This window comes from Paroedura picta, chromosome 1, assembly GCF_049243985.1.
Source record: "Paroedura picta isolate Pp20150507F chromosome 1, Ppicta_v3.0, whole genome shotgun sequence".
Classification (NCBI taxonomy): Eukaryota; Metazoa; Chordata; class Lepidosauria; order Squamata; family Gekkonidae; genus Paroedura; species Paroedura picta.
In genome coordinates, this window is record NC_135369.1 from 41,219,543 (window position 1) to 41,232,821 (window position 13,279).

General features: G+C 43.0%; 1 protein-coding gene across 1 annotated transcript in view; it reads right to left on the bottom strand.

The window, feature by feature from the left end:
* PPP1R21 (protein phosphatase 1 regulatory subunit 21) overlaps window positions 1-13,279 on the bottom strand; it is a 37,725-nt gene that overhangs the window by 19,473 nt on the left and 4,973 nt on the right. Inside the window, exons 4-12 of the mRNA XM_077334998.1 lie at window positions 12,151-12,252; window positions 10,902-11,066; window positions 10,309-10,367; window positions 9,541-9,635; window positions 8,588-8,640; window positions 7,421-7,570; window positions 5,832-5,933; window positions 5,640-5,728; window positions 1,698-1,834 (exon numbers count right to left, since the gene is read on the bottom strand). Of these exons, the coding sequence (XP_077191113.1) occupies window positions 1,698-1,834; window positions 5,640-5,728; window positions 5,832-5,933; window positions 7,421-7,570; window positions 8,588-8,640; window positions 9,541-9,635; window positions 10,309-10,367; window positions 10,902-11,066; window positions 12,151-12,252 (952 nt within the window). The remainder of the gene's footprint in view (window positions 1-1,697; window positions 1,835-5,639; window positions 5,729-5,831; window positions 5,934-7,420; window positions 7,571-8,587; window positions 8,641-9,540; window positions 9,636-10,308; window positions 10,368-10,901; window positions 11,067-12,150; window positions 12,253-13,279) is intronic.

Below are 13,279 nucleotides of genomic sequence, written 5' to 3' on the forward strand. Positions count from 1 at the left end.
TTATGGCATTTTAGATGTAACCTATCTCAAGTTTTAGTACAAGAGGAAGACTCTAAATGATGTAAATTTTTTTAGTAGTAAACTCCTGGGTGGAGCACTTGGAAACAGCGAGGGCTTAAACTACATAAAATGTAGTACTATCTAAGCAAGGAAATGGTGCTCCTCCTACACTAAAGATCTTTCCAGGAAAAAATGGTCTGAAGAAGCCTTATGATGGCCAAGTATTGATCCTAAAAAGACCCGGGAAACAGCCCAAAATTGTCTTCCAAGATGCGTGCTGCAGTGCATCTTCCGTAATTTCTCAGACAGTTAACTTTCAAACCATTTAGACATCTGTGTAAAGAACAACACTCTTACACCATACAAGGTAGATGAACAGTTAACCAAGACATGTTTCCTGCAGATACTTGTGAAACGGAGCCTCTTCAACAGCCTCACACTGTCACCAGTTAGCAGCAAGGTGCAGATATCTGGACATGTGCCCCTCAGCACATCAGCTTTTTGAGCATGAAGCGATTTGGCACTTGGATTTTAAATCAATTGAGGGCAGCTCCACAGTACATGCACTCTATTAATTCCCACCCCTTATCAGTCTGAGAGAAATCAATATTTTAAAAATATAAAGCAAGCCAAGTAACAGGCAAGCCACAGTGCTTAAAAACCTAAAATGGCATCAAGAGTTTTAAGACAGACAGGCCAGGATCATTAGCTATTCAGAAGTTCCTCCTCCACACTCATAGCATGCTCTAATGCAGGGGTAGTCAAACTGCGGCCCTCCAGATGTCCATGGACTACAATTCCCAAGAGCCCCCTGCCAGCGAATGCTGGCAGGGCGCTCATGGGAATTGTAGTCCATGGACATCTGGAGGGCCGCAGTTTGACTACCCCTGCTCTAATGTATGCAGGCATGTGTAGTTATGGGTTTTATGCTGGTTTCACCCACTGGATCCACTCTTTTCTAAAGGCTGTTTCATAAAAACATTTAAACTCATTTATGTATTACACCATTTATTTATGACTCTCTGGCAACCAGGCTAATATTTTATGTGACAAGGAACAAGCACGCTTACAATTAGTCTGCCCCGATCTGAGTTGTTTGGCCTGTACCAACTGGCAATCTTTGCTGAAAAAGCAAAATGTTTTACATTTTTTAAAGTTCCAGCACTCCACCACAGAGCTTTAGAGTAAGTCATCACAAACATAATTCTCAGAACACCCTGCCCTTTCTTATCTTTCAAACTGAGAAGTTAGGGCTTCTAGGTTTAAAGCAAAAATGAAACAGCTATAGCAAGCAAATCACTGTAATTCTGGGAAGTGGAGAGTTTATTTTTCCTAGCTTTCGTTAATGTGCACTTCAGGAACCTCAGACATTACAGCAGTAGTTTTAGGCCAGCCTCACTTTAAACTTTGCTTTAAAAGTTTTTTTTTAATGCAGAATATTTTATGGCACTTCCTTTTTTCCAATTCCCTCCCAACTCCAACTTCATTTATGGAAGAGCCTGAACAGCAGATGTCTGTCTGTCTCTCCCCCCCCCTCCCCCCAGACCTTTGTGTCTCAAGACATCTAAGCTCCTCTCACTGCTCAGCTTAACATCTACCTTCCGCCCTACAAAGCGTTTCAGGGTGTCGATGGAGGAGATAACACTGAACTATGGAAATTTCAGCCGCTTCAAACATTCCCGCCAAAAGACACTTACTTGGTAAGGCAAGGAGACTAATATACATGTGCAGCTTCTCAAAGACAGCCGTCAGCTTCTTCATGTCGTTTTGGAGTTCCGTGTTCCTGGCTCTTAACGCAGCTGTGCAAAGAGAAGATTCACACTCTTCTTCCAAACTAGGAACATATGAAGTTATGTTTTTAAGAGTGAGTATAGTGGTTTCCTTTGCTCAAATGACATGTTTTTTCTTTCCAGAAAAGATGAGAAATACATTTCAGGGCACCTTCCCGAAACTCACACATCTGAAAAAGCTATGCAAGCAAAGCTAGAGGGGGAATCCTTCAGGGCTGATGGGCACATGCACATAAACTCCAAAGCAGATGTTATTATCTCCCTGGCTCTGTTCAGATGTCATGTTAAACTGAAACCTCAGTTTGTGGCACAATCCCTGGTTAGCACGCAGGACATAATAAAGTTTATTCATACAGCACTTCCTCATCTCAATCTTTTGCCTAAGAGCTCAGAGCATAGCATATGGTTCTCCCCCCTCTACTTCAGCTACCCAACAGCACTGTGAGGCACATTAATATTATTATTATCATTATTATTATTATTAGATTTATAGCCCTAATAGAGACTGTATGGTCCAGCATAACCCAGGACATTTCAACGCAAGTATGGATCTTGAACCTGGGTCTCTCATGGCCCAGTACAATACTGTAACCACTATACCATACTGACTCATAATAACCTCCAGTCTGCTCCATAGAATCATAGAGTTGGAAGAGACCTCCAAGGGCACAACTACCTACCCACCCACAATGACCCCAATTTCTTGCCCATGATCCCAAGCATCTATCCCCAACACTTGCATTGTTGGAGTACCAGCCAAGTCTCACCAAGCATGCAGCCCAATTGCTACTGACTGGCTGCAATAAATAGGCTGGGAAGGGCTAGGAATCCATGGCAAGCTTCCTCAGGTCTTCAGGCTCTGCCAAGGGGACTGTTTCCTCCTGTCTAGTTACTTCAGTGTCTTTCCTAAGTTTTTCTATGCAGGGACAGAGATTTTACACAGCCCTCATCTTCCTCCCCCATAACCTCCCTCTGCCATTTCCACTACATTTCCAAACCTTGCTTTCTCTCAGTGATAAAACTTGGGAAGAAATATATAAAAACAGCCAATTTACTCCCTCCCTAAAGAAAGAGGGAGCATGGTATGGCTATAAGTGGGCTGAGAATTGCTCAGATTCCTAAGAATGTTTTATGCAGGATGACTTCTATTGTGTATGTCAACAAACTGAAAGACATTATGTGATTAAGAGGTATCATAGAATCAGAAATTTGGAAGGGACTTCCAGGGTCATCTAGAAGAAGAAGAAGAAGAAGAGTTGGTTCTTATATGCCGCTTTTCCCTACCTGAAGGAGGCTCAAAGCGGCTTACAGTCGCCTTCCCATTCCTCTCTAATCCAAACCCCTGCACAATGCAGGAACTCACAACTATCTGCCCACCCACAGTAACCCCAATTTCATGCCCAAGTGATTCCCCACCACCACCAAAAGTCTCCAGAATCCAGCCTGTCCTGGAGGAAATTCACCTACCACCCCCCAATAGCGATCAGCAATTCCCTGGGTATGCACAGAAGGGCCACAAGAGACAAACACTGACACATCCCTTCCTGCCCACCCACTCACAATCTGCCAAAATCTTAAAATCAGCATTTCTGTCAGATGACTATCTAGCCTCTGCTTAAAAACTTCCAAAGGAAGCCTGTTCTGAGGAACCGCTCTGTCAGGAACTTCTGGATGTTTAGCCCCAAAAAAATTTGAATTAATTTTAACCCCAATGGTTCTTTTCCGACCCTCTGGGGCAACAAAAAACAACTCTTTATATTCCTCCTGTTTATAAGGTCCTCCTTCCATTTCCTAAATGAGTTTTTTTTATTACTCAATTCTTTTGAAAGCTGTTTGTGGAGCCATCCTGGTTTCTTTAGGTTCCTCCCAGTTTTCCTTCTGTGATTGTGCCTTTGTGACAAATTCCCAACTTTCTTGGACATCCATCTCCTTACGTTTTTTCTGACTATGGGATTCCACCCAACATAACTTTAAGTTAAGGTATCTTTTATCCTGCTGCCTTTTGAATTTCCTCTTGGGAGAAGCTATTGCTTGATGAGCCAAGGGATCACCACACTGCTGAATGCTGCTAGAGTGGCTATGTTTTGTTTCTTGATACAGCTAACTCTGTAACTCCAGCACGGGGGGGGGGGGGGGGGGGTTACTGAACAAACTGGGGCTTCTGAATATGGACATAATGCAAAATGAGCATTAGTGCCAAGCACAGGTAACAAGTCCAGTACAACCTGGGGTTCAGAATCCTAGCTTAGCACCAACCAATAAGCAACAGTTCATTGGACACCCTGACTTAGACATGTTGATGAACCAGAGATTAACAAACTGTGTTTTACCATGACATCTGAATGGAGCCCTAGAGAAACTCTTCTGTTTGCAATTAATTGAGGGCTTTTGACGCATTTTGTGGCTGCGAAACTGGGAACAGCCCAGAAGTTCTTTCCAGTCATGGTTCTTCGCATCAGACATAATGAATTTACAGAAAGGGATAATGTCTTTAGCATCCTGTCTTAAATCCCTAAGCTGCATTCTGGGATCAAATGCTTTGATTGCATTTTTTGAACCCAATGTAGTATTAGACTGCAAGCTCTCCATATCACAAATAATTGAAAAACAAAAGATTCTGGACTGTCAAGAAGGACACTGATATGAAAGCGACAGAGAAGAAATTTACTGCTTTTTCCAGCCTTGGAAAGATCACTGACCAGGGAGCACAAAAGGAAGTAAAATTGCTTGCCTGTTCACAGGAATGCTAATGGGAAGGTTTTCAATTAATGATGCAATATTTAATCAGTTCAGTTGATGGACCAACCAATTAAAGCTTCAGCTGATTTATCAGAGATGACTGTTTTCATTAATCAGGGAAATTAATCAGAGGAGCTCAAGTTATTTTGACTCTGGCTACTACTATATCATGGAATTCGAAAGGGAGTTACAAAACAGATTCTCGCACATTTGCTGCAGTTTTGGAAACTGTATATAACATTAGGCATTGTGGTATGAAAATAATTAAAATTATACAAATTAATAACAGATGTAGAAGAAGAAAAACTGCTTTTTGGACCCACTTCTTCCTACCGAAGGAGTCTCAAAGTAGTTTATAATTGCCTTTCCTTCCTCTCCCACAACAGACAACCTGTGAGGTATGTAGGGGCTGTGAGAGTTCTGACAAAACTGCTCTGCAAGAACAATTCTGATAGAACTGTGACTAGCCCAAAGTCACCCAACAGGCTGCATGTGGAGGAGCGAGGAATCAAACCTGGTTCTCCAGATTAGAGTCCACCTCTGTTAGCCACTACACCAAGCTGGCTCTTGAATTTTTGAAATTGCATGCATACCTTTTCCTAATTCTTCTGAAGAGGCAGCTTATGCTGCAGCAAACCCTTTAAGAAAAAGGCTATAGCTACCAAGGATATCATGCTAGATCCCAGAGGCCTGCTTTGCTAGTGGCAGAGCTGGAGAAAAGCTGTGGTGTCACTGGAAGAGATTCATGGAGCTGTATTCTACTAGTCTGCTTGGGGGGGGGGAGGGGGAGTGCTTCCTACCAGCATAGGAACAGCATGTGATGGAAATATGTGTCCTGCCCTTCATTACATGGAGTAATCCGATACAGCCCATAACATCTGCCCCACCAGACATATTTGAGGAGAGTTCCTGGTGCAGTTTCAGGAGTTGTCAAAGTTGCTGGGATAGCACTGAGAATCCCCTAGCTGTAGACATGTACAATGCCAGCAATACCTATGGAAAATACTCTGGAGTCAGAGGCACATTTCCTAGCAGCTCAAAGAACCCAATGTTAAGCCATAAGCTGCATACTCAAATAAAGTTCCCATTTAGTAGGTAAAAAGAAAATACCTTTTCAACTGGTATGGAAGAATCTTCCTGAGAAAATGGACATAAGACGTTAGGTAGTCAGAAAAGGCCTTCAATTTCACAGTTGTTTCCTTTTTTGAAAAAGAGGGGGGAGAATAAGGTGAGTTGTATTTGAGATATTTAGTGCCAGCCCATGGGGGGGGGGGGGGAATGACAAGAAGGTATGACTTTTACCAGCACTGTGACTGTGTCCTCTGTGATACTCTCAAATAAGAGCAGCATTCCTTCCTCCAGAGGGCGAACATAGGATGCATTTTCATGGAGATACTGTGAGAACTGAATGCAGAAAGAACACATCAAAAATTGAGTCCAACGGCACCTTTAAGACCAACAAAGATTGATTCAAGGAATGAGCTTTCCTATGCAGGCAAATCTTCCTCAGACACAATGGAACAAGAATCATAAGAGTACAGATATATATAAAAGGTAAATCAGTGGCAAATTAGAAAACTGTGTCATGGTATCCAAATTATGCAGAAAGAACAGTTAGTGATTAACTGATACTGCTAGCCAAACAGCACAGCTACATCAAGGCCAAAGGTTTTGCATTCTGAATAGTCCTCCTGTTCATTATTAGCAAGAAATAATGCACTGTTTCTCCACTGCCATTTGGCGTACCAACTTAATTTGCAGAACCTGATGAGGAAGAAGAAAAACAGTTGGTTCTTATATGCCGCTTTTCTCTTCCAGAAGGAGTCTCAAAGCGGCTTATGTTCGCCTTCCCTTTCCTCTCCTCACAACAGACAACCTGTGAGGTAGGTGAGGCTGAGAGATCCCTGATATGACTGTTCAATCAGAACAGTGCTGTGGCAAGCCCACGGTCACCCAGCTGGCTGTGTGTGGAAGAGGAGCGTGGAATCAACCTGGCTCACCAAATTAGAAGTCTACGCTCCTAACCACTACACCAAGGGAGGAATCAGTGGGAGAAACAGAGACAAAACTTTTGTGCAGCCAATAACTGAGGAAAGGTTATTCTTTAAAATGGCTACACAAAGCAGAAAGAAGATGTGCTAGGAAGTGTTGTGTATTTGAGATATTGGACCAGGATCTGGGAAATCCAGGTTCAAATCCCCATTTGTGTCATCGAAGATTGCTGGGTGCCCCTGGGTCAGCCACACTTTCTTGACCTAACTTATCTCACAGGATTATGGTGAGGATGAAACAGAAGAGAGGAGAAGGATGTAAGCCACTTTAGTTCCCTGATGTTGAGAAAGGTGGGGTATAAATGAAGTAAATTCTATAGCCCACATTGTGGGAGGGAATCTTTAAAGTTTCACCGCATAAGCCACATTAGGAACAATATGGCTGAAAAAAACAGAATAAATGTTATAAACAAAGATTGTAAACAATGTTGGAATCAACATGGCTCGTCGTATGTCGGCTCTTGGCAAACCATTCCCCCAGCTTAACCCATCAGCAATATGATAATACTGGCAATGCTAAAGAAGGACAGTGTAAGGATTTCACTAATATATAGAATCATAGATTTGAAAGGAGCTATACACGCCATCTAGTCCAACCCCCTGCTCTACACAGGATCAGCCCTAAGCATCCTAAAGCAAAGGATAAGAAGTGCTTTGACCTCTTCAAAACACTTTATAAATGCTAAGCACTATCTCCCTGCGCTTGCATCTAATATGCACCGCTCCTGCAAAACTCTAGTTTTTACAATTCCTTCTGTGTAAAGAACACGTTGCTTGTTTAATCACTTGTTCACTACCATGTGAGCTGGTCACTTAGAAGTTCAGCCCAAGTCAGCTCACCTTCTGGTTTAACGGTGATATGGTGTCTGTAGCAGAATCAACTGGAAAAATCTGGACACGTTGCTCTGTATAAGTGTGGAAATTCAGAAGAGCCGTTACCAGGTCTTGAACAAAGGCCAATGCCTGGCCAACAAGGTCACGCAGCTTCAACTGCAAGGGACAAAGAGCCGAGACGAGGCTGGTTCTTATGATGGATGAAATGCAAACTGTTACTGGAGGCCTTTGACAACATTGCTCCTAACTAAGTCAACAAAACAGAAGAACACGACAGACAACTTCCCTGCTATAAAAGTTCTACTACTCGGAGAACATAGTTTGCTCACTGCAACCTGAATGTGGCAGAAGGAAACTATGGTCCCCATATATCATTCCAAGGGCAGAACCACAATGCATTTTGTAGAGGAAGAAAAAACTATTTATGTCGCCTACAAGGCAATGCGCTCCACAGCAGATATCCTACCAGGCTTATCACCTTAATCAGAGAATCTGATGCTTTATTGCAAAAATACTCAAAATATGAAAAAATACCTGAAGCACATACCTAGAGAACTGAAAAATTACTTTGCCCATGCAATTCATTTCCTTGTCAGTCCTTTGCTAGTCTATCCTAGATCTGTGGCACTGAGCCTTCTTCAGCCACACAATTGATTTTGGTCATCATCAAGGCAAAGAATTCTCGCTTGTCCAGTTACTCTAACTCTGAAATTGGAGAGTGCTCTTTTGGATGTTATGGACAGGTGCCAGTAACAGACCTATCCTTTACACTTTACCCTTACCCTTTAAAAAAAGGGGGGCTGGTGGCCGTTGTAGGAGGCAGGAAACAATCCAATGTAGTGTGTGAAGTGACCACTTCATCCTGCAGGTCTTAAGTCTGCCTGCCAAATGAAGCCAATAACTGACGTTGGCTTTTTGTTCACTTGCCACCTCATTTGGAATGCCACTGCACTGGGGATGGTGCAGTGCTGGGGACCTGTTAAGCATGATACAGTGAGAACTCTTCTTTCCTGGAAGCAAATTCCACACTTTGGCCTTAACAAATAGGCTAGCCTACTAATTCATTTTGGCTAACCAACTTTAACCAGAGCCTGAGTTTTTTAAAGCACAGTTAAAGAGGAGCCAACATCACATCTGAATTAGTCATCACCTTAACCTGTGGAGGTTTCTTACCTGACGTCGTCTGTTGTGTAGTGGCACATTCAAAGCATTGAACTGCCTAGATCCTAAAAAGATGGAAAACAAGAAAGTGCAATAGCAAAACAAGAAATCGGTAGGTGCATATGCCAGTATAGAATGCCACTTTAAACTCTACCACTGTGAATTTATATAGCACTCTTTCATGTTCGAAGTCCTTGAACATGCAACTGGAAAGTTCTACTTCCCTGCATCACAGGAAGGCTCACCATATCCATATTGCAGGTTCACTATAGTAGTTCCTTGGCAATAAAGACATATAAATTAATAAGGAATAGAAACCAGACACTTAAAATGCATGGCATGCCTTAATCCATATGAAAAGCACAGTTGTAAGATGCTGGCAGACTTGCAGGGGATGCTGTGTGACTTATAACTACGAATAAAGTTCTTATATTTCTAAGCCACCATATGCCTAGAGATTCTGCTTAGTAACAGGGCTGGACCCAAAGAATCCACAGCACCAATGGTGAGCCTTCCTGTGATGCAGGGAAGTAGAACTTTCCTGTTGCATCCACACAAGGTTCCCCAAAACCTTCCACTCTTAGTGGAAAGCAACCTTTCAAGCCTATGCAATACACAGAATTGACAGTAATGGCTTAACCTGAGGAGCACAATATCTTGATTATCATTATGGTGTGGTTGTGGTGTTACCAGGGTTGTGGGAAGGAGGGAAGGAAGAGTTCCTTACAATTTGTAGTACCACCTCAGGTTCCAGATACAGCAAAATTATTTATCATGTGGCTAGTGAGGACATGAAAACAGGAAGCCAGGAGAGGAATAAGCTGTCTTTTTATTTTGCCTCAGCCATGCTCTATTCAACAGCCACTACCACTAAAAATGCTACAGTCACTACAGTGTATCAGCTCCCACAGATGTACCCTTTCCCCTCTCTTTAATAATAGTGAAAGCACTGAGGCAATACCTACTTGTGTCATTGAAAGGTACTTTTTCACGGATAATGTGTAAAGATTCATCCAACCTGCTACCCAAGTCAGAATGAAGGTTCCTTAGCTGCTGCTGGCTGCATGAGAAAAGGCAACAATTAACTACTGGGGTGGTGGTGGGGAATTGAGAAATGAAAAAAAAAACAGAACACCCGTGGCACACATTTCACTGTGTAGTTTTGTAATGCCAGATGGGTCAAGAAGAAAACAACATCCTCTAGTAGAAATATTGGATTAACACCAGAGGTGCTGCTCTGATGACCACCCAGACAATTCAAATTCCAATTGACACCTCACTGTACGAAGTTGGAAATTTCTTGTACATTCCAAGGAATCAGGGCAGTCTGTTTCAAGGCTAAATAGTGAAGCACGGGTATCTGCATAACGAACTATCCGTTTTAAGCCACGTCTTAAGAGTACGTCAACTATCAGAACACGGCATCAAAATTATTTCTGAAATATATCATAGGCTGTGTGCATTTTTCCCCACTCACAAAGACTTCAGTCAATTCTACTGGAGCTGAACCTCATTTCATTTCTGCAAGTATACCAAATCATCCACCTGCATAGTTGAGCCAACTTGCTTTTAAGCTACTAGTGGCTGCTTTGCAAGAGAACCAGAATGAGCTGTCCCATAACGTGCACCGTGATGGGGAATGTGCTGGAAAATTTCTTAAGTCATCCTTTTGTAAAATTAGCAACATTATTTACACTTCAAATGAAACTTTTAATAAAACGAACAAAGCGTACCATTCTTCTGTTCGAACCCTGCAATCCTTGGCTTCCCTCTCGAGAGCCTGAGATTTAATCTTTTTAAAAAAGAGAAGGGGAGGGGAAGAAGAAAAGCACTCTCAATAGCTATTTGCACAACACAGAGATTGCAACAATAGTCAGCTGCCCTACAAAAAAAATGTCAGCTAAGCCATGCACAAAACTCAAAATGCCAATATATGTTACTAACTAAATAGTCACACACCCAGGCAGAAGTATGCAGAACCTAAAATCGAAAAAATCCATAATTAAATCACTCAATCAACTTGCTGGGAATGCTTGCTGAAAAACGGGTTTGGGGACCATAACTCAACAGTGGAGCACATGGTCATTTTGTTAATTATTACGATGAAGTGCTACGCATTACTGCTGCCTTTGTACCATCACTTGCACAAGAAGAAGAGTGCAAAGTCCTTCTAGCTTTTCATTCAGACATCACCAGCTCCAGCCCAGAGCGTTTCAGCTAGGAGGCACTGGCAGATCCCAGCAAATCAGAGGACAAGAAGGGCTTCAGCAAGCAGCGCTCTCCATAGTGGTGCTTCCATCAGGGAAAGCCCAGAGCCGAGACTTACTTCTAGTTTGGCCTTGTCATTCTGTAACTTCTCTATCGCATCCATATACTTCCGTGTTAGCCCTTCCACCACCGCCTGGTGTTGCGCAGCCTCCATCTCCAAGACCTCCAGCCTGCTCCGTAGCTCTGATTCCAAATGCTTGTGTTTCTCATCTGCCTCGAAGAACTAAAATGAGAAGGATGGGTACAGAGAAGCTCCCAAGTCAAGGGAAAGGAACACTTGTGTGTTTCACACACAGCAGGGTGCAAGTGGCAGCACACCTGCACCTTCTGGTAGAGCCTTTTCACATCACACCATCTTTGTTAGCACGTTGCACTTTCTACTCTTGAATATGAAAACATGAAACAGCCTTGAAATTGTGAATGAACATATTTGTGGAAGAGCGTGCACTATCACACACACACACCCATTTATGTTGGTCTGTAGCCTTAGCCATGTGGGTTGCGAACTTGTTTTTCCTTTTCCTTTTTTTTTTGGAAAAGTTTGATGATTCTCTCTGTGAATTCTCATAACACAGGACACAACATGCACTGTGTTTTTGCTAGAATGGAAGAACAGGACAGGATGACTGTAGTGTTTCTAGCCAGGAAGACAGAGGGATGGATCCCACATTCCATAATCATATTCCAAAGTCACAAGGAGCCCAGATCCTTCCCACATAGCAGTCTCTTCCAAATCCACCAAAGTTTGTTCCCAGGGTAATAGGACCCATGTGGACGAACAGCCATGCAAATCCAGAGGCTACAGTGGGGAAGGGGGCAAAACCACTCCCCTTTCTCCTTTTCTGACAGAGCTTTGTGGTTATTATGTACTCGAGAAAATCTCTTTTACATACTACCCCCAGATATTTCAAGATACCAGAAGAAAAGATTTTTGCCTCTAGTTCTGAGCTGCCTAGTGTTTTCCAAAAACTTAGTCCCAGCCTGGTGTTTGTAAGATCAAAAAGCTGGTTATCTGGAAAACAGAACCACAACAAAATTTCAAACGTGCTCTGGCCAGAGGCAGACTGGTCATTCAACTGTTCAATGTTTCTCAAAAGATACACATTGCTCGACAGCACTGCTGTCTGCAGACTACCCAGGTTCACTCTGCCAGAAATACGTTGCTCATGCCAAAGGTGACAGAGCCATTCTAGACAAGGTCCCCACAGAAAGCTGTTTTGAAGCCTTCCGGATTTGAGTCATGGAATATTAGCACCTGGCTGGGCACATTATGCCTTGTCCAATTTCAAGTGCTGCTAAGCCCGCACCTGAATATGCAGCCGCTCATTCTCTTCTATCTTCTTTTGAAGGTCTTCATCAAAGACATTCTTTTGTTCTTGGCTCAGTTGAGATGAAGCTTCACTGCTTTTCTAGAAGAAAACAAAAGCGGTCTTCCTCTTTATTTCTTTAGAAAATTTATATGCCACTTGTGCCCAGGACCTTCCTGGTCATCTGGCAGCCTGGAAGGATGAACATCCCATTCAGGTAGGGGCCTGACATGCACCAGCCTGCCAGACCTGTAGAACTAGCACCACAGTGGAAGCTAGTAGGTCAGGTGTGACCAGATGCTACTCAGGGAGATAGGGCTTTGGGAGGCCTGGGAAAGTGTGGTATGGCTCCAGCCGAGGGGGGGTAGGCCTAGGTGTTGGGCAAGGCTCTAAAGACAGTGATGCAGAAGAATCTGGGGTGGCTTGAGTGAGGAAGAGGCATGGGATGATGGGTGTAGGGGATGAAGTAAGCCCCTGAGGGCCACACCCATCCTAAACTGAACCTAGAACCTGCTATTTTTTTACTGGCCACAGGTTATCTGTTTGTGGGAGGTGTCAAGGATCAGCAACAACACCTGCTCAAGGCAGTTACAGCTAATAAAACAAACACACTTAGAGGGTTTTCAAAGTCTGGGCATCAGTTTCCAAACCAAATACTAGATCTGCTAACATTTCTCATAACTGGATAAAATTTCTAGCTAATGCTATTATGTAGTTCAGACTACACAGCTGGTGTAGTTCTCCAGTTCAAATATCTGAGAGAATCTGCTTCCTATATCCCTTGCTATCCACTGGTTGTATGCATTGGGAAAGCAGGAACAATGGTTGGAGCAACAGCAAATGAGGTGCAGATCAGTTACACCAAACCTGGTGAGCAACATATGTCTTTTTAAACAGTACAACGAATGGACAGATGATGCATCAGAGCATTTTTCTGCTTAAGTGGGGAGGGGAGGGGGGAGAGGAGTCTGGTCGCAGGCATTACCCAGATAGGAGACCATGCACAAAAAATAGACAAGATGCTATCGGAGAAACAGCAAAGTACAACTATAACAAACAGTAGATTTTAGGTCTGGTTGAAAGATAAAGCTGTCATATCTACCACTGCCACCAAACAAAAAGAGATTTC